The sequence below is a fragment of the Staurois parvus genome, unplaced genomic scaffold (assembly GCF_062004578.1).
Source record: "Staurois parvus isolate SC_StPar_1 unplaced genomic scaffold, SC_StPar_1.0 ptg000402l, whole genome shotgun sequence".
Classification (NCBI taxonomy): domain Eukaryota; kingdom Metazoa; phylum Chordata; class Amphibia; order Anura; family Ranidae; genus Staurois; species Staurois parvus.
Genome location: NW_028318198.1, coordinates 715,916 through 742,370, shown reverse-complemented (window position 1 = coordinate 742,370; position 26,455 = coordinate 715,916). Strand labels below are relative to the sequence as shown.

The window sequence follows — 26,455 nt, the reverse complement described above, 5'->3', positions numbered from 1 at the left end:
TGGTTTGAATCAAACTTAGGTGTGGGGGGGGGGGGGGGTGAGAGCTGCATTCAAAAGGTTTTTCACCTTAATCAGCCTTTAGAACCACTTTAAATGAGTCTCCATAATCCCCTGCCCAAACGGTTTAAACTGGCAGTGTGAGAGGTAGTGCTCTCAGCCAGGCAGTGCTCTACTGCTTTGCACATTGCTGGCAGTAAGGAGCTTATGGACACCAGCTAGCTCACGTTAAGGATGCGCATAAAGCAATGCATTATGTCCACATCTAACTTTTTTCAGGCACACCAGTGCTGCACATTGGTGTGAACTGAAGCAAAATGATACAAGATAAATTGCTTTGGCTATATGTTGACAATGCTGCCCAGTGCCATTTAATGGGGCTGTTGTGAACAAGCCGCAAACAACATGCCCCCAGAAGGTGATAGAACATGGATGGCTTGATTTGTGTGCTCCTACACTATTCAATCACTTATCCTTGGTGTGTGTTCTGGACCAACGCTGTCCAATGTAACTCAACATGGCTGGTGTGAACAAGCCCAAAGGAACATGCTTACAGAAGGTGAGAGAACAAAGATGACTTAATCCGTGTGCTCCTGCTCCTACATTGTCCAATCACTTGTCTTTGGGGTGTGTCCTGGACCAAGCTGTATCTCTCAAATACAGTAAAGTCTGCACACAAGTCCAGCTGTACTGCAGGGGTGCTTGATCACAACTGTAGCTTAAGGTGCTACCCTATATATTTATTTTCTATTTGTGTGTTCACATACAGTATGTGTATTTTACAAATCCTAGTCTGCATCATTTTCATGCGCTTCTTGCATCTGAAGTACCTGGTTGATCCTGACAGTCACCTTTTTTCTTTGTTTTAAACTAATCACACAATGCACAGAAGCTGATCGGTGCATGTGTGGTCAGTTTACATCCTTTGTCTGGCCAATCGGAGGTGCAGGACACTGTGCAGACACACAGCATGCCTGTATTGAGTAGTTTGTTCGACCACCATGTCCCCCCCCACCAATCACAGCTTGCCTCTGGCACACACCCCCTCCCAATCACAGCCTGCATCTTGACTCTTTGCACAGTGTCCTGTAATCCCGCCCCCACTATCAGGAAGAAGAGATGTATGGTCACATAACAGAACTTTTTAACCTTGAGAAAAAAGTAAGTATAATTTCTGAAACCAAGCAAAAGCAGTTACGGAGCCTGCATAGTTATAACTGCATTAGAAAGTGCCTATAACATTGTATGTTCACAGCTAAGCCTACAAATCTGTTGGCAGGTAAAATAGATCATATGTACAGTATGTATTTAAAATGTGTATTTAGCCATTTGCCTGGAGTGTTAATGTCCACTGTGGCCAGAAGATAGATATGTAGTCAGTGGACATAGTCTTCATTGTTCTTTATAGTAAACACAAGCTACAAATAAGGCTGAATCAGCACACCGCAAATCTCAGCAAGTGGAGAAATGCAAGCAGGCTCATGCATAATAAATGCAACCATTTGTCTGTATGGAAAGGCTCTAACATAGGTCCAATATAAGCTACACACTAAACAATTTTCATTAGTGATGTGACAGGCACCAGGGTTGTATAGTTCAACAAATGAGCAGTACACAGTATGTAGAAGAATATCTTTCAACACGCTTTCAAATTTCTGCACAGGCCATTATGAAAAAAAAAACAATCAAGAATGAATCATCTATCCCCCAAAAAAAAACTTACATCCCAAAGCTGTCATGCACCCAGTATGGACGAATGCATAATTTTATATAACAAATGGCAACATACTGGGCTGCAGTTAAACACTGAAAGCAAATAATACATCTTGTTGCAGTAGTACTACTTTGTCTGCTGTAATCCATAAGGAAAAACAGAATAGTTTACTTTGGCATTAAATTCGTAGATTAACATAATAACTGATGAATTAAAATGACAAAAAACAATAGCTGTTCTATATGCGTTCTGCAGAGAAAAGGGAACAACTGCTGAAAGAAAACAGAAAATTTTCAAAAACAGTATGGTAATGAGAGCTTCTAGTGCTCATTATCATTCTGTGGATAAAGGGTAACTGTACTGAAAGAACTATGTAAGCTGCCATTGCCGATTTCTAGAAAAGCTAGTTGTAAGTAATCACATTCAAATGGATTTGTTCTGTAATGTTAAAAATGTTTTGTAGCTTATCACAGCCATTTCTTCAGTTGTAATTACGTAGCATCAGGAATATACTGTAGCATTTATAACCACTCAGGTAGTATATAAATCTTAATCCAATAACCATGGAAAGGCAGATATTATTGTCCAAGATCAGGATGGAAGATGTGAAAGTTGTGGAGCCATCCTCTTCCAATTACACAATCCCAGTATTTTTGGCAGGTTTCATAGATTCGATTTCCAGGTGTAAATTGTTGTGAAAACGCTAGATTAGAGGTGTTAAATCAGCATTTTATTTGGAAGACAGATGGTGTTGTAAGGCCCCTACCCCTTTTTAAGGATGGTTGTTTCAGCTGGATGTAGATAACTTCTTTCAAGCCTCGTGAACCAGTTGTACTCTCTGTCCAAAAGGTGCACCTCAATATCCTCAAAAAGATTTTCTTTTTTTTTTAATGTGTAGGAAAACTGCTGAGTCCTGACCTGTAAAACTTGCCCTCCTATATTGGGCCATTCATTTTTTTAAAGGTTGTTTCATAGCCACACTGTCTTTGCATATACCAAGTTAATTGTTGTTTAGGTGTTGGATCCCTTGGATGTGGAAGCATTTGGCCTAATGCATTGCTGGGCTTGAGAGACACAGAGATGCAATGTTTATTATCCAGTTCCTGCCGGAGGTACGCATATATGCGCCCAATCAGCGGGTGGGCTTTAATACTGAGAGACCTCATATAGGCGTCCATTAGTAAACATTTTCCTGTTTGTCACAACCATTGTCATAGGGTTCTATGGTTTTGAGTGGTTGGATTTTACATGCTAATGATTTCTTCTGATCTGTAAGGGAGTTGATGGTGTGGGTGTTTGTGTTTGATGTATGTGTTTGGCTGTGTGTTTGTATGTTTCTGACTGCTTAAGCCCCATACACACGATGAGAATATCAGACGAATGATCGCCCGTTTTTTTTGCCTGTTAGTCTCACATTGAAAGTGAAAAGGTCATTAAAGATATGAAAATTCTCCTATGAAAGAAAGAATTTCGAAAGTGATGTCATGTATTGTATTTTCGGACGACTACTGTACTGATTAAACAAAAATCGTATGATCTGGTATTGTACCAGAAAAATTTTTGCGTTTGTCCCTTTGGATATTGTCACACAAATTGTCGTGATCGGCTCTCGTAAGTTGTATACTAACGATCTGATTATCAGATGGACGATCGGTCCTCGTACAATATTCTTATAGTGTGTACAAGGCATTACCAGTTATGTTATTATTTTTGTTTTGTGATTCTTTCTTGTTATATGTATGGGGTTTCTGGCCTACAATAATTTGTTGTTTGTTTTTTGATCCCCTTTTATGTACCCTTACTTTTTGATTTTAGTTTTGAGTTTCTATTATTATTTGTCTTTTTCTTGTTCTGTTATTATTTGTGTTTTATAAATGCAAAATAAACACCTTTTTAAAAAAACAAAAACATTTTCCTGTGCTGAGTGCGCTCTCAGCACAACAACCGGCAGATACTGGAAAGCGCCCAGGAATTTTCCGATCATGTGACCACTGTGACTACCAATCACAGCTGCCACATGATTAGAATCCCAACCTCTGCCTCCTGACATTTAGAACCTCTTAAAAGGGCTGGGAGCTGGTGGGAAGGGGTTACAAACACTGCAGCTACATACAAGAGGACTATATATTACTCTGTGTGTTCTGATGTTTTAGAGAAAGCCCAGTCTGTGTAGCCACAAACTTTCGGAGCACTCCCGAGATGCCGGTGTTCCTTGTTTTTAAGTTCTGTGTTTGTAGGGTATTAGAATTTCTGCAATATCAGGCTGAGATTGTAACAACAGTCTGTGTTCTATTGGGTGGTGGAAATCAAATGGGGATACCGGTCTGTGTGGGTGGGTTTCCTGTAGACTCGTATGTCCAAGTTACCCCCTCCTTGACATGCAACACACAGTCCAAAAAGTGTGATTTGTTATGTGGTGTCTCTTCCCATGTAAACTTGATGTCTGTGCCCACAGAGTTTGTGTTCGCTAAACGCCTATAGGTAAAATGAAGATGAATGTTTACGCACTCAGCATCATATATCCTCCCATTCAGGGAAACAACTGTGCACACAAAGGCTCCTGTATGCCTTGTGTCATAGGGGAAGATGAATGTTCCTGCACATGTTCCAAAATTAGACGTTTATTCTTCTACAGACAAACAGTAAACACAAAATAAAGTCTTCTAATGGTACATTCACACGGACAAGTAGTGCCGCTGAGAATGACAGTTGTTCCCAACACCTGTGAGTGGCTAGCTGTGGTCGCTGAGTCCTATATTCAGCTATGATTAAGGTTGTACGTAGCTAAAACGTGCGGCTAGCATGTGCTTGTGTAAGATAAGTTACTACAAGTCAATGTGGGATGAGTTTAGTAGCACTGCTGAAAAAAAACTACATCTCCCATAAACAATCCCTTGTCCTGTCAAACTGTGAACAAGGAGGTTGGGGATGGGATGGCCAAACACTGATTGTCAAACTATAGACTTGGCAAGTAGCAGTGACAATCCTGCTAGCCATGCCAGGCATCAGAACATTCTGCTACTGTAATGGCAAGCACTGTGAATTTGCAAGAACCGGCTGAGCACTGTCACCTGAAAGTAAGAAGTGGAAACCTAGTGGTTCTACTGGCAACAGGGATTTACACAGCATTACAGGCGATGCTTGGAAAAAAAGAGAGGGCATTCTTTCCTATTTAAGGGGAATGCATATCATATGCAATTTTACCGTTTACCCATAGTTCTCTTTTCGCTGATTTTAATGCTTACTGAGCCATTGGCCTGAAAATAGCATGCAGATTAGAAGTTCTGACTTTTCTCCGACTTCGCAGTGACTTAAAGCATTCAATCTGGTGACAGTTAGGCAAGTACAATTCTCAGGAGGAAGTGGCCAATGACAGCCCCCACATTTCTCTCCATGCTGCGATTTTTCATACAGATTTTATAACCAATTTTGCTGTTCAAGGATGCATTTCTGGCTTTGACTGATGCTACAGGATTGTGCTGTTGAATACTACAATACATGAGTAGACCTCCCATTTAGGGCTCATGTACACAGGCGTTTGGAAAACTCTTCTGAACAATGGAAACTGTTGGAAAATGTAGGTTAAAAAAAAACATCAGTTTAGCCGCGTTTGCAAGCGTTTTTAAAAAATAACCTCAGACCTTCCCAAATGCCCAGAATGCACTGAAAAATAGTAAATATTTAACAATTTCAGACATTTTGAGAGAAATAGAGAGAGCAGAAGCAGAGGGATCAGTATGTGTTTAGATTACCTATCTTTTCTGGTTATATTCACTATGGATCCCATCATGAGCATAATGCAGCACGTTCTACTATTTTTTCCTTCACGTGAAACCTGCAACTGACTGCGCTGGTGTACTAGGTCCACCTGAATACATGGAAAATGCTTTGCATGCATTTCTGATGATGAAAACAAGCTCTGGACAGCATCAGGATATGGAACAGTTAAAAAACGCTTATAAACGCAAATGCTTATAAATGCAGTTAACCGTGTTTACAAGCATTTTGAACGCTGGTAAAATTTACTCCTGAACGCAAGTTTAGTGCGTTAAAAAAAAAAAAACCCTGTAAATGACTAGTGTACATGGACACATAGGAAAACATTAGGGAGAGTTCAGGGGCTGCTGAAAAAATGCTCAACAGCTCCTGAACGTCAGTTTAGCAGCTGCAAAGTACATGAGCCCTAAGAATGATGTGTGGGGTGAAAATCCAGCCAGTATTCCTCAGGGATCTGTCATTGCTTTCATACTCAATTCAAATTACATTCCCAAGATCCCCATCAATGGTGTTAATTCCCTTTTTGTACAGGCTGACAAGCAAAAATGTATTTTATATACGGTAACCAGCACAGCAGATAGTTGCAACAAGTGATTGTTACTGTTAGTGAGTTAACTCATGTAGGTCTCATTTTTGTAAGAGATGCTTGAATATGTTGTCTCATTAAAAGAAAGTTATACTGATAGAGTATAAGGGCTGGCATTACTGACCTAAAAATGGTGGTTGCTATCTATCATGCTGATCGGTAGCTAAATTCACTCTGATTTTTAAACTGCATGCTTGCTCCAAGTCAGTGACTCTAAAATTAAAGAATGCAAATAGAGCCAGACAACCAGTATTTTGAGAAGAAGGTCAGCAATAACAGGCACCATGATACAGGCTTCTGTTAAAAGACAATCCTTTATCCTGTCTACTCAAAGCGTATAAAAAGACAGTTCGCTGTTGTATGCCCTATGCTGCCCATGTATCATATTATCTGTGATTCACTGAACATTTTATATGGTTTAGGTGATAAATCATACTCACCATTGTAGTATAGTCAATCTGTGGTGCCATCTCAGCATTTGTACCACCTTTGAAGATGAGTTCAGAGGGGGACTCAGCAAAGAGGACGCAGGGGAGTGAGACTTGAAGCAGTAAGCACACACTCCTATAGGGGACAGAGAAGGAGAGAATATAGCGAACAGGTGATTTCCTTCTGATATGTGAATAGCAATATAAGTAAAATAGAGGCCATAAAGTCTCCCCATTCTCTTAGTCAGAGATAAGCTCAGGCATGTTCAGATGCAGCAGACTCCCAGACAACCATAAGGCAAACTTCATTAGAGAGGCAGACCCATAAGTTCCAAAAAGGTGACTGTGGCATTTCATTAGGGCAGGAGACCCAGAGTACCTATAAGTAGTGGTATTCCTTCAGTACATCACACCCACAGATTCGCATAACGCAAATCTGGTGTTCCACTATGGCAATAGACCCAGCAAGTCCCATAAGGCAAATACTGCATTCCAATAGGGCAGCAGACTGAGTAATCCCCATAAAGTGACTATAGAATGCCATTAGGGTGGCAAATTAATAATCCCCATAAGGCAAATACGGAATTTCATTAAAGCAGCAGACCAATGGAATATGAACTTCTGATCTACAGGCATTTTGTTCAATGCCTATAAGACTATGATATTTGAAACAAGCATGTTGGGCGACAATGCTTCTCCTGCATAGATACACTGCAGTGTTGTAACCCTGGGACAGAAAGTGTGTTACAGCAGGATCCCCAGGTAAAAATAAAGGAAAATGCCTGGAAAAATCTAAATGCAGCCACCATATCAAAAGACGGATAAACTTCAATAAATTTTTGTTCTTGGGTTTACATGCACTAACCACACTTGAAGTACTTTTTATTTAGCATTGATGGAGTGGAGAGGGATTAGGACACCTGTCAGTTTTCATTGCTGTCTGTGCACCCTTTAGTGAGATTTACCCTATTTGTCCTGTTTACCATTATCATTGAAGGTAAAAGAAACCCCAAATATTGGGTAGTCCCCAGAAAAGTAATAGAGGGGAACTTTTCCAATGGGAACACTAGTTCTGGTGACCTGGAGTCACCAAGGAATTCCCTTAATTTGAAGGGATTTCCTCTCACTTCCTATTTTGGCTATGGGACAGGAAGTGAAGGTAAATCTCCCCAATAGGACACAGATGGTAAAAAAAATAAACTGATGGAGTTATAATCCTCCCTTACTCTTTCCAAAATGAAAAAAAAAAAAGTTTTGCCTATAGTTCTACTTTAATTTGAAGACACGCATTCAATTTAGACAAACATCCCATACTCTATACAAACTAACCCAGCTGTCTTCGTATCAGCAGTCAGTGCTCCTCCTTTTATCCTTCCAGGTGCAAAGTTGATCTCTGTTGATCCAATTTCAGCTTTTTCCAACTGCCCACAACACAAATCCCGAACAGTCTCCAGTCCAGATAAGTGCTGTGGCCTAGGGAGAAAACAGGACATTTTAGGCATAGTAATAACAATATTAGTAATAATAGTAATAACAAATAGTAGTAATTTTTGTTCTGCATTGAAAATCAGGAAATATTATGCCCAATTGGAAATAGTTTGTCAAAATAAAACTTTTAGTTAATACTATTAAGTTTACTTTACAAAATATATATTTTGATGTGAATTCAACATTTTTACAGCCATCTGTATTAATCTATTGTTAAATTCTACTGGCCAAATCAGAACTTTGATTATAGATCTGGGACTGAGATAAAATGATTAAAGTCTAATCACTGCACTGCACCACAAAACAGGGGTCACAGCATGTACATTTAGGGCAGGTCATAGACAGTGAGAATTTATTTCCTGTAACCACTGGCTGCAGGAAATAAATTCACTCGACTCCCCTGTTGACGGGGGAATTCCTCCGGCCGAGTTATTGTGTTCTCCTAGTGGGGAAGCCCTCCCTACCAGAAGAAGACAATGACTACTGCTAGTGGCTAGAACAGCTGCTACCAATAAATTGCTTGTAAAATCCGGCAGGCTGGTTGTATCCAAGTTGATCAATCAATCACTTGTGTATATTCAGCCTGCCCATAGATGGTTTGAATCTCATCCAATTCCTGCTGGACCGGCTGAGATTCGAACAATCTATGAATGGCTTAAAGGTGACACTAATTTACATCCAATTAAAAGATATAAAGGTTTTTAAAAACATTGGCACGTGTTGATATGACTTTTAACATTAGGCTGTTACATAGACATGTCAAACATTTTAACAGAAAATTGCTCCCAGTTTCTAAATTTAGGAAAATAGTGCCAGCTATCACCTTAGGACCAGGGACGGACTGACCATTTGGAAACTCGGGCACTGCCCGAGGGCCCGGGGTCAGTAGGGGGCCCCATGAGATGCTCCTTGTACCTTTTTCATAGGCTTTTTTGAGTTTGGGCAAAGACACAGGGGCCCCATGAACCCCTATTGCCCGGGGACCCCATGAGTTGTCAGTCCGCCCCTGCTTAGGACTGAGATGGGGGGGGGGGGCTGTGGGGAGATGAGCAGTGTGCTGCAGTAGAGACGAAAGCCTCTCCTGCCTCCACAACACTAGAACCCCCCCCCCAATCTCCTGAACTGTGCAGTTATCAGTGTGACAGCTGTGTCAAGTATGCTGGCAGTATTTTTACAAAATAGAGCACAGCTGACTTTTTTTTTCTAAAACTTTAGGGCAGGGGTCTCCAAACTTTCTAAACAAAGGGCCAGTTTACTCTTCTTTAAAATCTAGGGTGGCCAGACTGTGGTCAATGGAAGTAGAAAAGGTCCAGATGTCAGAGGGAAAAAACATTGACACTGTCCTTGGTGTCAGCAGGAGGAAACGTGCCGTGTTGTTGGTGTCATTGGGAGAAATTGTGTCCCCGCATTGTTGTCACTGAGAAGAATTTGGTATCAGTGTGGGGGGAAATATGACCCATTGTTGGTATAAGTGGATGAAATAGTGCCCCAAGGGCCAGATAGAGGCAAGCAAAAGGCTTCAACTGGCCCTCGGACCACAGTTTGGAGGCCACTGGTTTAGCATATTATTAACCCAAGCCCAATTGTATTTTATTTTAATTATCTTATTTTCCCCTTTTTCCTCAGCATTTTTCAGCTGATTTATTTTTACAATTTTATTTATTCTAGTACCCCCATAAAATTAATTCTTTGTGTAAGAAACATAATTTGCACTTTTGATAAAACTATTTTAGTTCCTAAACAGCAAAACAAATTGTGGTTACAATCATGTTAAAGAAACCTGGCACTGTTTTAACATGCCACTTATAACTGAATCACACTGGTATAACCACATCACGTATGAATACACGTATTCATCCCATTTTGGCCTTAGGTGCTAAAAAAGACTTTATCCTGGCACTGCCTGAAGGTGCCTACTATAAGGACCTGTGGACACATTGCCAGGTAAGGTGAGGTTTATTTTAGCTTTCATGTTTTCCAAGGTGTATGATGACAGCAGACCACAGTGAGCCTGCCTCGAGAGAGGTAAAAACTCCCATCCCACCAACGAACTAACCTCCCATGTATTTCAAATAAAGGAAGAAAAAAATCAACTCTAAGCTTGAGATGGGAGTGCGCCTCTGCTGTCTAGTGGTTTAGCACATGCTCCGAAACGTGTCACTTTGCATGATGGTCTCTCCCACGTCATCACGCGGACTTTGCACTCCAAGGTGCACTCTAGACGCCATCTTCAGAGACTTCACATGCCGGGCGGCTTCTTGTGACATCCAGTCTCCCTTAGCGTGGAGGCGGCTATACCTTACTTACCTTTTTCACCATGCGAGTGCTTTTACATTACTCCCTAATAAATGTTTTGACATACTGCACTTAGAGATGCTTTTTTCTTCCGTTATCTTCACACAGAGCCTGCTACAGCTATAAGAGCTTGCCCTAGTGCTACATGGACTTATTTTGCATTATATGACTTTGGACTTTATGAATGTTTATTTTGTGTCCCTTGACATTAGGATCTGGGAATTCTGTATACGCAAATTTTTTGTTTTTTTGTTTCTTTAGCTTCATGTATTTCAAATACCCAAACAGAACTACTATAATAAATAACATAAAATGAAAATAATTGAGGTGCTGTTAACTCAGGGAAGCTGCAATAATGGGAAATCTGAACCTGAAAAATATGGAAACTATCTTTGCCATAGTCACCTGAAAAGAATTATTGGCCAGTGGCCATTGTTTTGAATTAACGGTTTCATTGCTTTGTGAATAATGGACCTAAAACAAGTATGTATCAGAACTTCAACACAGGTGCACTAACATGTTTCAAGGCTTCCTCTGAGTCTTTTAGTAAGAGTCGGAGTCTCTAACATGATGACAGAGTCTTCCTCAACATCTGTCCCTTACTTCCATCACAGGAGGCTGTTCATTTTGTGCAGCAAGGCCTATTTGTTTTGCTTAGCTGGCGGCTAACCTGATATTTATTCCCTTAGGTCTTTTATAGCCTTCACATACAGGCTCTCTGTGTTTTTTCTTTTTTACATCTACTCCTGGAAATTGCTGACGTTTGTTATGTGCCTGACATTTAACTGCAGAATGTAAGTGCAGTTATTTTCTTTATAATTTTATTAACTCCTTGCTGACACCTTCCAGCAGCCCTATAAATGGGTCTTAATGCTGGGTGGCAGAGGTGAAGTTACTGATCATGTGAGCACCGTGAGATTAGCTGTCAAAGCAGTCACATGTTTAGGAACCTGTCCCACTGGCTACTGATCATAGACAATGACAGGAGATTATTGATGACAGCTTGATCAGAGTGCTGGAAGAGAATTCTCAGTACATAACAGCAGAGTCAGTGCCCCATGTTTGAACGATCCAAAAAAGGCACTGCCCTGAAATTTTGCTTGCCCTTCTCAGTTACAGGTTTGCCAGGCACTGGCCAAAAGGAGCCCTTTTCGGCTCTGAGCACCATTGCTACATCATATACAATGCCGCACTCTGATGATGTCATTCTTCAACAAAACAAGTTATATTCGGCCAGAACAGACATTTTGAAAATATCCACCTACTGATCCAACCTTTCTGACGCATTTCACCCTTATACATTTAATCTCTACGATTAAGCCCATAAGACTGAAACATGTCAAAGGGGTGGTCCCTCAGCAGGGACTCTCAAAGTTTCTGTTCTTGCTAAAGAAGATTTTTTTTTTTTTTTTTTACGAGTGACATCATCAGTGTGTGGCCTTGTGTTTGATGTAGCAGAGCCCCGTGGATGCATATATATGACAGCCGTGCACTAACGTGAACCAACCTTGCTGCTGGATGTGTGGTACGCCAGCGGGTACAAGTTAAGGAATGTTTGGTGTGTGCGGTTTTCCTTTTTTTTTGGTTAGATCAGGAATTCTGACTTCCTTCTAAACGTACCCGATGCACATGTTTTTTTTCTGGCTCAGTGACTCAGAACATTGAATTAACCTAACAACCAGGCAACTGACATTTTCAGAAATTCAGCAATGAAAGCCTTCTAAATCTTCTAGTACAGATTTCCTTTACAGCTAAAGACTGTGAAAGGTGAGGTGGCCAAAGCTAATGGTGGTTCTGCAAAACTAGTCAATGAAAACGGTAGCCTTTTTAGCCCAGTAGCCAACTATAGATGGCCTTGTCCTCTTATATAAAACTGCATGGGAAAGAAATGAGTTCTCACCTCAGTCCTGGAGTGCTTCTTCCTGCTCGGATCTTCATTACACGCACACGTAATCCAAGAAGGCAGCTTAGAGCAGTGCAAATACGCAAGATCTGTCCTCCCTATGTTTCCAGAAAAACATAATGACTATAAATTTCACAGATACAAAACAATCTGGGCATGTACTTCATAAAGTGGTTGTAAACCTCTGACTTGACTATATGAGCAAAGCATATCCCTCTATATTGTGTACTTCTGTCAATCCAGAGCACTAAGTGTCATTTCTGTCTGCTGCCTTGTTCCTTTGCTGTCTGCATGAGTTACTTCTGACAAATTTTCCTGACACCAAGAGATAAAAAGGTGACATGGGTGCTCTAGCACACGGTCTGTGATTGACACCCTCAGCTCTGTTCCTGTATGCTGTGTAAAGGGAATTGATGTAATCCTTCACTCCAATCAGCTCTCCTCACTGAGTGTTACTTCAGCTCCTCTTGTTGGTGATGTGATCTTGAAAGAGTGAGTATTCTGAATGCAAAGCACATAGTATGTGTTTATACTGTCAATCAAACAGGCCCCACTACATAGAAGTGTGGCTTATGCATGAAACAATTGATAAGAAGAAAATGTGCTGTTGCCCATAACAAGCAGTCAACTTCCAACTGTCATTTCCACCGTGCAGAACTTAAAGTGGAACTAAACCCTCCTATCATTATCAGCCAAGGAAGCTACCATCTTAGCCTCGGTTTGAACTTCAACTGCCACAATGCTGCAAGTGATCAGTTATGACACCAGGCATTTGATGGCATGACAGTTTGGTTGGGAGCACAAGAAAATGTGACAGTTAGATTCCTCTCACATTCCGGGAATGTAACTGTTTTCTGAAACTGTTAAATAGAGTTTAGTTTCTTTAAAACAATCAACCATAGTAATGAATGGCTGTATGTGTTTGTATGCGGGTTTACACTGCTACTTGGTAAACCCATACATGGGTACGGGCATACTACCCAGGGTGATGACAGTCTGTGTCCAAAGGCGGACGGCTTTATGCATATGTGAGTTTACGCACGTTGGGACATAAACAGGCATACAGCCACACACAGCCAACAATTACTATGGTCAGTTGTACATAGCAACAGTGTTTCCCGTGCTCAAATCAGTTCCAGGCCCAAATAATTGATTGTAATTTTAGAAACTGTCTGCTGGGATTTAGACTCTAGATATAACAAAACAAAAAAAAAAAAATGAATTGAGGTTCACCCTAACCACATTCTTAGCAACTTCCATTAAAGACCAACTCTGGGCATAATACGCTTACCAGGATTAATTCAGCTACACATTCTGTAGCCTCAAACCACAATGCCGTCGTCATGCAGGATTCTTTTACATTACACAGATCTGCTGGAGGAAATACAGCTTCAGCTCTACTTCAGACCTGCTCAGGTGAAAGTGCTGCAGGTCACATAGACCCCAACGCTATGGTCGTCTCCCCATCTCCTGCTCATTCAGGCCATTCACAACATATGTACAGCCCCAGGTTTAAATTAGATTGGTCTTATGTAGAAGAAAGCCTGTATGGCAGCGAATGAGGTTTAAAGTACTGGAACGTATAACTGAATGAACCCTGGTGAGTTTATTGTGCCCCAAGTTGGGCTTTAAAAAATACTACTTATTTAGGCTCTAAACATAAAGGCGCTGTTTAATCATGTTATAAATGCAGCCTAAATGCATCGGCTGTAGATTTAAACAAGCTTTAAGAAGGTGTCAGCAAGCTAAATGCCTGCTGAAGTGTGTTTAAAGTTACAGCCAGTACTACTACTACGATTTGTATTCAATAGGGCAAATTTACCTGGGGCTTTAACTGTTGGTTGTGTGCAAACACAAAGCAACTGTGTTGGTGCATGCATACTCAAAGCAACTGTGGTGGAGCGCGCAGAAACAAACCAACTGTGTCAGTGCGGTCAGATGGGAAGCAACTGTGTTGGTAGGCCCAGAAACCAAGCAACTGTGATGGTAGGCCCAGAAACCAAGCAACTGTGATGGTAGGCCCAGAAACCAAGCAACTGTGTTGGTGTGCACAGAAACCAAGCAACTGCGTCGGTGCGGTCAGATGGAAAGCAACTGCGTCGGTGGGCCCAGCAGCCAAGCAACTGCGTCGGTGGGCCCAGCAGCCAAGCAACTGCGTCGGTGGGCCCAGCAGCCAAGCAACTGCGTCGGTGGGCCCAGCAGCCAAGCAACTGCGTCGGTGGGCCCAGCAGCCAAGCAACTGCGTCGGTGGGCCCAGCAGCCAAGCAACTGCGTCGGTGGGCCCAGAAGCCAAGCAACTGCGTTGGTGGGCCCAGAAGCCAAGCAGGACAGGATGCATTTTAAAGCAGCATAGAGTGTTGTGATGCACTACACTGTTTTACAACATCCTGCAATAAAGTATCATTTTGTGACATCTCAATATAGATCAAAAATGAAAGAAAAAAGGTAAACAGTGCAATGCATTATAGGAAAGCATCAAGCCACCTCTACACAGTGCACACAAGCGGATGTGCATAATACAGAGCATAACAATTGCCCACTGTGTGTGTGATTGGGCCCTAAGCAAGTATGCCCTCCACCACACAATGCATGTATAACCCATTGCCTTCCCAAAGCCTATACAGATACTGACCTTCACTTTCTGGGAAGCAGAAGCAGTGACATCAAGATCATTATAGCAACACTGCAGGTATGCTTGTGCACTTTATACAGTCAGGTCCATAAATATTGGGACATCGACACAATTCTAACATTTTTGGCTCTATACACCACCACAATGGATTTGAAATGAAACTAACAAGATATGCTTTAACTGCAGACTGTCAGCTTTAATTTGAGGGTATTTACATTCAAATCATGTGAACGGTGTAGGAATTACAACAGTGTGCATATGTGCCTCCCACTTGTTAGGGGACCAAAAGTAATGGGACAATTGGCTTCTCAGCTGTTCCATGGCCAGGTGTGTGTTATTCCCTCATTATCCCAATTACAATGAGCAGATAAAAGGTTCAGAGTTCATTTCAAGTGTGCGATTTGCATTTGGAATCTGTTGCTGTCAACTTTCAAGATGAGATCCAAAGAGCTGTCACTATCAGTGAAGCAAGCCATCATTAGGCTGAAAAAACAAAACAAACCCATCAGAGAGATAGCAAAAACATTAGTCGTGGCCAAAACAACTGTTTGGAACATTCTTAAAAAGAAGGAACACACCGGTGAGCTCAGAAACACCAAAAGAATCGGAAGACCACGGAAAACAACTGTGGTGGATGACTGAAGAATTCTTTCCCTGGTGAAGAAAACACCCTTCACAACAGTTGGTCAGATCAAGAACACTCTCCAGGAGGTAGGTGTATGTGTGTCAAAGTCAACAATCAAGAGAAGACTTCACCAGAGTGAATACAGAGGGTTCACCACAAGATGTAAACCATTGGTGAGCCTCAAAAACAGGAAGGCCAGATTAGAGTTTGCCAAACGACATCTAAAAAAGCCTTCACAGTTCTGGAACAACATCCTATGGACAGATGAGACCAAGATCAACTTGTACCAGAGTGATGGGAAGAGAAGAGTATGGAGAAGGAAAGGAACTGCTCATGATCCTAAGCATACCACCTCATCAGTAAAGCATGGTGGTGGTAGTGTCATGGCATGGGCATGTATGGCTGCCAATGGAACTGGTTCTCTTGTATTTATTGATGATGTGACTGCTGACAAAAGCAGCAGGATGAATTCTGAAGTGTTTAGGGCAATATTATCTGCTCATATTCAGCCAAATGCTTCAGAACTCATTGGACGCCGCTTCACAGTGCAGATGGACAATGACCCAAAGCATACTGCAAAAGCAGCCAAAGAGTTTTTTAAGGGAAAGAAGTGGAATGTTATGCAATGGCCAAGTCAATCACCTGACCTGAATCCGATTGAGCATGCATTTCACTTACTGAAGAGAAAATGCCCCAAGAACAAGCAGGAACTGAAGACAGTTGCAGTAGAGACCTGGCAGAGCATCACCAGGGATGAAATCCAGCGTCTGGTGATGTCTATGCGTTCCAGACTTCAGGCTGTAATTGACTGCAATGGATTTGCAACCAAGTATTAAAAAGTGAAAGTTTGATTTATGATTATTATTCTGTCCCATTACTTTTGGTTCCTTAACAAGTGGGAAGCACATATGCAAACTGTTGTAATTCCTACACCGTTCACCTGATTTGGAGGTAAATACCCTCAAATTAAAGCTGACAGTCTGCAGTTAAAGCACATCTTGTTCGTTTCATTTCAAATTCATTGTGGCGGTGTATAGAGCCAAAAATGTTAGAATTGTGTCGATGTCCCAATATTTATGAACCTTACTGTAGTTCATAATATTGATATTAGCTGACTACTTCTCTATTAAATATCAGAAAGCTGATCACACACAGAGCATTCTCATGATTCGATCACATTGATCAACAAAATGTAATAACTTTTTAATGTGAGCAATAATGTGAGCTCATACTACACAGATTAAATCTGAACACTGGTGTGTACCCAGCATCACTGTCCTGGCTACACAGAGGACAGCCAGTAACAATATAGATTACTTACACCCTCCATGATGCTGCCGTCAATGTCTATAGTTGACCCTTCTTCTGCCATGTTGCCAGCCTCTTGTGCTTCACTAGTAACTCCTAAAACATAATAGGAAAAAAAGATAAAAACTACATAATTCTGTCTTGCAGCACTGGGGTCCTCGGTTCCAGTCTCAGCCAGGACATTATCTGCACAGAGGGTTAGAAAACGGGTCCAAACCTACTTTAGCTCTTAATCCAGCAATATGTCAAAGCCAACAACCAATTAGAGGTGGCAGAGGCATTCTCTGCTCCACAGCTGCACATATACAAGGGGCATGTAAAAGTGTGACTACGGGGCAGGGAAAACCTCCGCGGGCTATGATTGGCTGTTGGTTTTGATAGCTTCCTGGCACGATAGCTCAGGCGGGTTTTCACTTTTGTATTCATATGAGGTAGAGACTTTAGCCCCTGGTCACATCAAAGCCGATTTTGAAATTGTGCGACTTACAGTAAAGTCACACGATTTCAAAATAGGGTGACCTGATGATTTCATTGTGATTTGCAAGATATCTGACACAGATGTCTACGCAAATCGCAACAAAAGTAGAGCATGTACTACTTTAGAAATCATTGCGGCTCCGACCAAGTCAGAACCGCACCGATATGACCGCTCTAATAGCGGACAATAAAGTGCGACTTGGCATACGATTTGCAAGTCGCGTGCCTAATCACACCCGATGTGACCGGGGTGTTAAAGTATAACTAAAAGCAACGCTTCTTTTTTCTTTAGTTTTGGATAGAGTGGAGAGGGATTAGAACCAATGTCAGGTTTTTACTGTTGTCTGTGTCCCTGTTAGGTAAATTCACCCTCTATATTTGCCCTGTTCACTATTATCGCCAAAAGTGAAAGTTAAAGAAAATCCAAAATTTTAGGTTGTCATCAGAACAGTAAAGAAGGAAATCTTTGAATGGGGACCCTAGTTCTGGTGTCAGTCAGGGATTTACTCTCGCTTCTTGTTTTGGCTTTGGAAAAGGTGAAGGGAAATCTCCTCAATGGGACACAGATGGCAAAAAAACTGACAGGGGATATATCCCTTCCTCACCGATCAACCATAAAATTATGACCACCTGCCATAATGTGACCACCCACCTAATATTGAATTTTGCCAGCAAACAGCCCTGACCCTTCGAGGAATGGACTCCACTAGACCTCTGAAGGTATGCTGTGGTATCTGGCACCAAGCCATCAGTAGCAGATCCTGTAAGTTGTGAAGTGGGGCCTCCATGGATCAGACTTGTTTTTCCAGCACATCCCATGGATGCTTGATGGATTGAGATCTGAAGAATTTGAAGGCCAAGTCAAAATCTCGAAGACGCCTTCTTCCATTGCTTTGTGGTCCAGTTCTGATGCTCCCGTGCCCATTGTAGCCACTTTTATCTGTGGACCCGGGTCAGCATGGGCACCCTGACTGATCTGTGGCTACGCAGCCCCAATACACAACAAACTGCGATGCCCTGTGTAGTCTGACATCTCTCTATCAAAAGCAGCAACTTTTTCATCAATTTGAACTACAGTAGTTCTTCTACTGGATCAGACGACACAGGCCAGCCTTTGTTCTCCCACATTCATCAATAGATCTTGGCCTCCCAGGACTCAGATTTTTCCTTCCTTGGACCACTTTTGGTCGGTCCTGACCACTGCAGACCGGGAACATCCCACAACAGCTGCAGTCTTGGATATGATCTGACCCTGTGATCGAACCCTAGCATTCCGACCCTTGTCAAAGCCGCTCAGATCCTTACGTTTGCCCATTGTATCTGCTTTCAACCCATCAGCTTCAGGGACAACATGTTCACCTGGTGCTTTATATATCCCACCCACTTTCAGATGTCAGTGTAACAATATGATCAATGTGATTCACTTTACCTGTCAGTGGTCATAAAGGTACGGCTGATCGGTGAATATACTCACATATGAATGGAAAGCTGCGATTCTGGCTGCACAACCCATATCCTGAGCTTGACAGCTCTGCATACATTCCTACTCTAGCAGCCACCCTGTACATGATCTACAGTATAGATGGTGTGTATGATGAAAGCCCCAGCACCCACCAGTCCCCGATCAGTCGGCCCCGTCCAATGTATAGCAGATCTGTGAGTGTGCCGGCTACACCGGCTCCTGCCACCCTGTGCCCGCCCCTTCCTGTCACTCATTTAACCCTGCCACTGCCAGGGGAAATCGTACTCTGCACTCTTCTTCTGAACTAAAACAAAATCTGTCCATATGGTGACAGACAAATAAAGTTAGTTAACTAATAAACACGGACACCACACAATAAAATGTTTACTATAAATACTTACACTTATTATTACCCAGTTTTATGTTTTACCCCGATCCAGATTATTCATACAAGCCATGATTCCGGCATAGTCGCTGTAAAAGCCTCATTAAATGCAATTTGTAATATTGATCCCGGTCTTCTGATCTATTTCTAACCAGGAAAATGGCAGCTCACATTGACAGCGACACATTCACAAAAGGGTCGCTTACAGGTTTGTCCAAGCGGCCTGGCGCCCCGCCCCCTTCTCTGACAGCAGAGCAGGGGCTTATTCGTGCTCTGATTGGCTGTCGGCCCCTCACACCCCCCTCCCTCCCCCATCTCCTTGGCATTGACACAATTGTTCCTGCTCTTGTCTTCTGGTTGGACGGGAGAAGCAGCTCTGTGATGTGATTGGTTCTCAGGGCTTTTCCGGGTAACATGGCGGCTGTGAGAGCATTGAGGAGCTGTAACCGGTCATTGGTCCGTCTGGTGAGAGAAGCTGTAGTGTGTTTCTCTGGGTGCGGGGTAAAGTCTGGGGGACCCTCCCGGGTCTAGTCTGGGGAAGGTGACGGTCACACTGCCCTGCCTTTTCTTATCAGGAGAATGGTGTCACTGAGCTGTACACTGCAAGGACTGAGAGATGGAGTCCTCCAGAACATTGGCAGGATAGACCAGGGCTGTGGATAAGGGGGACCACCAGTCCTCCTGTATGGGGCCCAGGCAGTTGAGTTAATCGGATGTGGACAGGGAGGGTGACTTGCGTAGTGGTGGGGGGTGAGATGTTAATTATTGGAACCGATCCCCTGTATGGTTCTCTCTGCAGCTGCTGAAAGTTGGCTACTTCTCCTCTCCCTCCCGCTCTGCCTTTTAGCTGCTGCAGAGAGAGCCATACCGGGGATCGGTTCCAGTAATTGCCCCCTCCCAATGAAAGAACCCAATCACTCATTGGGTTCATTCATAAATGAAGCATAGTAAACTGTGCTTTTGTTTGGGGAGGAGGGCCCCGTTATGTTGGCTGTATGGGACCCTGTAGTTTCTAACAGCAGCCCTGGGCTAGAGACCGCTAGAGCTAAATGTCTGTTCCTTCAGAGATCACCGCCTTTCTTCCCTGCAGATCTGCGTTCACTCTCTACTAGGCATGATCCACATGGAGTTTGTTGCCTTTTGTTAGCATTAGTGTTCCCCAAGTGCCCTGCTTTTTACCAGAAGCATACTGCTGGCTTTGGCTAAATGTACTGTGTGTGTAGCAATACCATTAGAGTGCAAGCTCCTCTGCAGCATTTAGATTTTATATATTACAGCATTGATCTAGTGCTGAGGATGTACACAGTGCTTTACATCCACAGCAGTCCCTGCTTCCAAGGAGCTTACTATCTAATACCCCTACTTCCCATACATACCTACACATAGTAGGGTCAATTCAGCTGTAATTAGCAATAAAGATCCGCACACTGCTAATAACGACACCATTCAGCAACCAGCAATAGATTAACACCCTGGTCACCTTGGGTGTGACTTGGTATGTGAATTGCAAATCGTATGCCAAGTCCCACCCTATTGTCCGCTATTAGAGCGGTTATATCGGTGCAGTTCTGACTTGGTCGGAGCCGCACTGATTTCTAAAGTAGTGCATGCACTACTTTTGTTGCAATTTGCATAAACATCTGTGTCAGATGTCATGCAAATCGCACCTCAAATCGGCATGTCACCCGACTGTGAAACCGCGCGACTTCACGTTAAGTCGCACAATTTCAAAATCGGCTTTGATGTGACCAGGGTGTAAAGTGGAACTGCACTGCATCTGAGCACCACAAACCAAAAATACCATGGAATTCATTTTTAGGTTTCAATGTTTTTAACCACTTGCCCTCCAGAGGATTTACCCCTTTCCTGACCAGGCCTTTTTTTTTTGCGATACAGCGCTGCGTTACATTGACAATTGCGCGGTCATACAACGCTGTACATAAATCAAATTTATGTCCCTTGCTATAAAACATGTCCAATAAAAAAACTAAAAAAATCAAATTTATTCATAAATTCAGAACAAAATGTAATCTGCTACATGACTGCTTAAAAAAAAAAAAAAAATCCCAATACGTGTAAATTTAGTGGTTTACGTGAAAGTTATAAGTTATACGCGTCTACAAATAGTGGTGTGTGTGTATATATATATATATTTATATAGTAATTATTTTTTTTTAATACTATTAATGGTGGTGATCAGCGACTTATAGCGGGCGGACTGCGGCGGGCATTCTGACACTGGGTGGGAATTAACTGCCACTGACATCCCCAGTGACACTAATACAGTGATCGGTGCTAATGAAAAGCACTGACACTGTTCTACTGACAGTGGGCAGGAAGGGGTTAACATCTGGGGCGATCAAAGGGTTAACCGTGTGCTGTGTTTTACTAGGGAGACATGTTGTGCAGAGAGATACAGAATGTCCATGCTAACAGGAGAGAGACCTGTGTTGTTTACACACAATTCTCTCCCCTGTCAGCTTTCCTCTATGATCGTCAAGTGCCAGCTGGGACCTGGTAATTGACATCCCTAGCCAGCAATAGCAGCGCGGGTAGGGCAGTGAGCACACCCCCTACCCAGAAATGCAAATCACGTCTATATATACACGTGATTTTGCGCAGTACTTCTGCTATAGGGCGGCAGGCAAGTGATTTCAACAGTACAGATCATTCGTTCTACATATGTTTCAGATACACATTGAACATAAAACATGTCCCACTTATAGAAAAAGTGGTGCAATATACAAATGTTGACAACAGTTTTGTGATTTGAAAATGATTAGAAAATGCACCTTGTGAACAACTCAAACAACACTTTAGCGGGAGTATCCGTCACAGTGCATGTCAGAAATCCACTGAAAACATCAAAACCTAACAGAGCTATTTGAATAACAAAGTGAAGAAGTATGATGTTCCTATTCACAAAGGAGGGAAAGAAAGAGAGGGGAGGGTGTCCCAGTGGCCTAGTAGAGTAAGGTGTTAGTCCACAGGAGAGATGTATTGAATCCAAGGTTCCCACGTTTTCTGAAATTTAGTAGTGTTATGGAGGGTACTGGTGAATTTATCATTCACCATAATCCAGTTTAATTTATGTTTAACATAATCTAAGAGCACCACTACTGTGTTCCAACAATGCACTATTGCAATTCTTGCCGCCAAGAGCATAGAAATTATAAGCCTTGTAGGCCATTTTGGGATATCGGGATCTAATTTCTGGAACAAGGCTATTTCTGGGGCCCGAGTAGGGTTGAAGGATAAGTTCACCTTTTAGACAAAAATAATAAATGCACATTTTTTTGCAGGTAAAAAAATGTGCATTTATTATTTTTGTCTACAGGCGCCTGGAAAGCATTGCACCAGTGATCACTAGATAACTGATGCCATGCAGGTCTCCTGCAGACCTGTCAGAATATCTGCTTGCCGTACGGGATGTACAGCTAAACAGATATACTGACGGGAAGCTTCGATGAATGAACAGCACCGTGGTAGTTAATTGAAAACTACAAGCCGCCAGCTGCTAAGGCTGTTGGGACTTGCAGTTCATTCATTCAAGGAAGTCTGTGAATAAATGATGCGGCCGTGTGGGCGAAGCCTTGCATGGCTGCACTGTTTTCAAATTTGACAGATCGTACGGGGAGACTTCTCTATCTGTCAGCAGGAGAGGGGGCAGCGGCTGGCAGCTGTGACTTTGGGAACATGTTATATGTTCCACCCTAAAAACAGGTGGCACATGCAACATGTTCCCAAGGTGAATTTATCCTTTAACATCTGTGACCGAGTGTATGAGGTTAAAAATTTGTTTCGTTTTTAATGTTTAAGGCAATCTCCCTCATCCATCCTGTCTCCATACTTTATTTTGCTGAGAATTAATTTTGAAAAACACCCCCTAGTATTTCTAGCAGTGGCCATCTTGAGTAAGGGCAGATGAATAATGTATCATATAGTTCCTGGAATCCATCTTTCCTTAGCTCAGGCATAGACTGAGCTGAGAACTAAAAAAAGACAAAACACATACTTCTCTTTTAAGTGTGAGTCCAAATACTTGACCCAAGATTCAATAATCCTCTACCCTGCTGCTAATTATCTTTTTACAGAAGACTGCTACAGTGTATATGTGCACACAGTAATTTACATGCCCACTATGTGGTTTGATGGTGATGTGATTTCGAAAGAGTCTTGAGTATTCTGAATGCAAACCACATAATATGTTTTCATGCTGTCAGTAAAACACGCCCCACTACATATACAGTAAGGGCCAGTTCACACCAAAAAATGCACTCCAGATGTGTTTTTGCTCACAGTTCGCGCCACACTCCATTCCGGTGCCTTTTTGATATGTTTTGCTGCGTTCCAGTACAGTTCTGTGCAGATAAAATGCAGCACGTTCTACTTTTCTTTCCTGCACATGGCATGGAACCGACTGCACTGGTGTGAACTAGGGCCATTGGAATACATTGAAAACACTGTGCATGCATTTTGTTGCAGAAAAAAACGCACTGGACTGCATCTGGTGTGAACCAGCCCTAAGGGTGGCTTATGTACAACATGAAAAATTTGCTAAGAAGAAGATGTGCCCATAACAGGCAATCAACTTCCAATGGTCATTTCCACAGTGCAGAACTTAAAGCGGAACTAAACCCATCGATTTTTAACAGTTTCAAAAAGCAGCAACATTCCCAGCATCCACGGAACGCTAACTGTCACATTTGTTTGTGCTTCCAACCAAACTTCCAACCATCAACTGGCTGGTGTTATAACTGATCTCATGTGCAGCACCATGGCAGTTGCAGATCAAACAAAGGCTAAGATGGCAGCTTCTTGGCTTAAAACAATAGGAGGGTTTAGTTCCACTTTAAAATGGAACGAAGTCTTTGACTAAGTATATGGTCCAGCCAACTGCCATCTCTTAGATTGTAAGCTCCGAGGAGCGGGGCCCTCCTAACCCTCCTGAATTGAGTTGTATTGTTGCTGTATTGTCCCCCTTTATATTGTAAAGCGCTGAGCAAACTGTTGGCGCTATATAAATCCTGTATTATAATCATAATGTACACATTGCCTCATGCATACAAGTTCATAAATAACATGAACTGTGGGTGTTTTTCTGCCCCTGGGATACACAGAGCCATGTACAACCAACCATAGTAATGAATGGCTATACGCGGGTTTACTCCCCGACTTAGTAAACCCGTGTGTAGCAAACCTGTTCATTAGAGTGGAAGCGGAGTTCTTCTTTCTCTTGTTCTTTTCTGTTATTTAAGGTATTCCTCAATCATTCCTCACATCCCCCCTTTCCAGCCCTGAGAGGCCCTTATCTCCTGACAGATGGTAGGGGTCAGCCCAGGAGAAACATTCCTGGTGGGGCCAGCAGGCTGGGAAAACTGTCACCTTTCTCACCTACGTCTGATAAGGCCACATTTCTCAGAGGGCTGGGAAGAATTGACCCAAAACGGCATAAGCCCACACATTATCAAACTGACCAGAGTAATTGAACATTCCTCGGGGTCAACCGTATGTTTAATGTCATGTATTATGAAGCTATAGTTAATTCAGTTTCCCACTGACCACTCCCAAAACGTGTAGTCCGAGCCCCCCCCCCCTCCCCTTTGAGAGGAACGTTTAAGAGAGACAAGTGAGTTAGACACACACACAGACACACAGAGATCTCCGAGGTAACATCGTAACAGAGGAGATCAAAGAACCTTTCTGCTCTGCACTTGGATCTGCAAACCCAGGCATAAGGGCAAGTAACTTAACCCTGTAATCTTCTTCCTAATTATCTCTTTGCTGTGTCTTTATATATATATATATATATATATATATATATATATATATATATATATATATATATATATATATTTTTTTTTTTTTTTTTTTTTGTGACATCTCTTTGTAAATATTTTATTGCATCTGTCTGACGCTTTTAGTAATAAATCTTTCTTTCTGAAAGTGTTAAACTGTTTCTAAGCGCTTACTTGCAATTCACGAATTCCTGCCTTTTGAAGAGACGCTACTGTTTGTTATATCTCTGTATAGCAGGTCCGCGGGTCGTGCTATATAGATCAATATTTCAATCATTATAGTGTATATTTGATAATGGGAGTTTCCCAGTCTCCGACAAAAGTGGTGGTGGCAGTAGAAGGGTTAGTTGCGTAATTAACCCGACCCAGTAACAAGCGCATTCAGGCTGCAGGCACAGATTGTGGACCATTAGCTGGACAATCGCTGTGCAGGGTGCAGCTGGGCGGGGCCTTGTTACGCGTGTCACACCGCGGTTTTAGATCGGCCGGCCCTTCAGTCACGAGTTTGGTGAGAAGGTCTGGGGTCTGACGCCGTGGGCGTGACGTATTACTGTTAGTCGCGGTCGTGCGATTGTCGCCCTGTTGGTGGTGGCAACCGCGGGCCGTGACACTGTGCATGGGTACAGGCATACTACCCTGGTTGAAGACAGTCTGTGTGTAGGGGTGAATAGCTTTACGCATATGTGGGTTTACACAAGTAGAAATATAAACCTCCTAGATTGTAAGCTCGAAAGAGCAGGGCCCTTGACCCCCTCGTGTTTTGTTTTGTTACTGTATTGTCTCATGTTCTGTCCCCCACTATAATGTACAGCGCTGAGCAAACCTTTTAGCTCTATATAAATACTGTATAATAATAGTAAACAGGCATACGGCCACATACAGCCAACAGTAACTATGGTTGGTTGTACACTGCAACTATGTTTCCTGGCCTCAGAAATACAGCAACAATTTATGGCCTTATGCGTCTCTGTGCATCATTTCCAGTCCCAAATAGTTGATTGCAATTTTAGAAACTCTTTTTCTGCTAGGATTAGACTCTAGATATATAAAATGAATGTAGGTCTACCCTAACCACATTCTTAGCAACTTCCATTAAAGCCCAACTCTGGGCATAATAAGCTCAACAGGGTTTATTCAGCTATATATTCACAAAACATTCACAAAACTCACAGCCCCATGTTTCAATCAGATGTGTTTTATGTAGAAGAGAGCCTGTATGATGGAGGATGAGTTTGAGGCACTGGAACGTTTAACTGAATGAACCCTGTTAAGTTTATTGTGCTCCAAGTTGGGCTTTAAAAATACTACTCATTTAGGCTCTAAACGTAAAGGTGCTGTTTAATCGTGTTATAAATGCAGCCTAAATGCATCGGCTGTAGATTTAAACAAACTTTAATAAGGGGTTAGCAAACTGGAAGCTTACTAAATGTCTGCTAAAGCGTGTTTAAAGTTAGACAGTACTACTACTATGATTTGTATTCAATAGGGCAGGGTAAAGCAGAACAGCAATCAACAATAGGTTATTATTTAGGGTGCTTAAACCTCTCCACAGTGTATCAATCTCTTCTTAGTACAGTGGT

General features: G+C 42.3%; 2 protein-coding genes across 3 annotated transcripts in view; one reads left to right on the top strand and one right to left on the bottom strand.

Annotated features, from left to right (window-relative positions):
* The window catches only part of RTCA (RNA 3'-terminal phosphate cyclase), a 36,656-nt gene extending 17,443 nt beyond the window's left edge, over positions 1 to 19,213 (bottom strand). Inside the window, exons 1-5 of one of the 2 annotated variants that reach the window (XM_089686578.1) lie at positions 19,094 to 19,213; positions 16,767 to 16,849; positions 12,186 to 12,286; positions 7,832 to 7,975; positions 6,515 to 6,638 (exon numbers count right to left, since the gene is read on the bottom strand). In XM_089686578.1, the coding sequence (XP_089542704.1) occupies positions 6,515 to 6,638; positions 7,832 to 7,975; positions 12,186 to 12,286; positions 16,767 to 16,817 (420 nt within the window). In that variant the 5' untranslated portion in view covers positions 16,818 to 16,849; positions 19,094 to 19,213. Of the gene's footprint in view, positions 1 to 6,514; positions 6,639 to 7,831; positions 7,976 to 12,185; positions 12,287 to 16,766; positions 16,850 to 18,844; positions 18,939 to 19,093 lie in introns of those variants that run through there. The other variant, XM_089686577.1, reaches the window with a different exon arrangement.
* Positions 19,214 to 19,401: 188 nt separating this feature from the next.
* DBT (dihydrolipoamide branched chain transacylase E2) overlaps positions 19,402 to 26,455 on the top strand; it is a 43,854-nt gene continuing 36,800 nt past the window's right edge. The window contains exon 1 of the mRNA XM_089686576.1: positions 19,402 to 19,542. Within this exon, the coding sequence (XP_089542702.1) occupies positions 19,492 to 19,542 (51 nt within the window). The 5' untranslated portion in view covers positions 19,402 to 19,491. The remainder of the gene's footprint in view (positions 19,543 to 26,455) is intronic.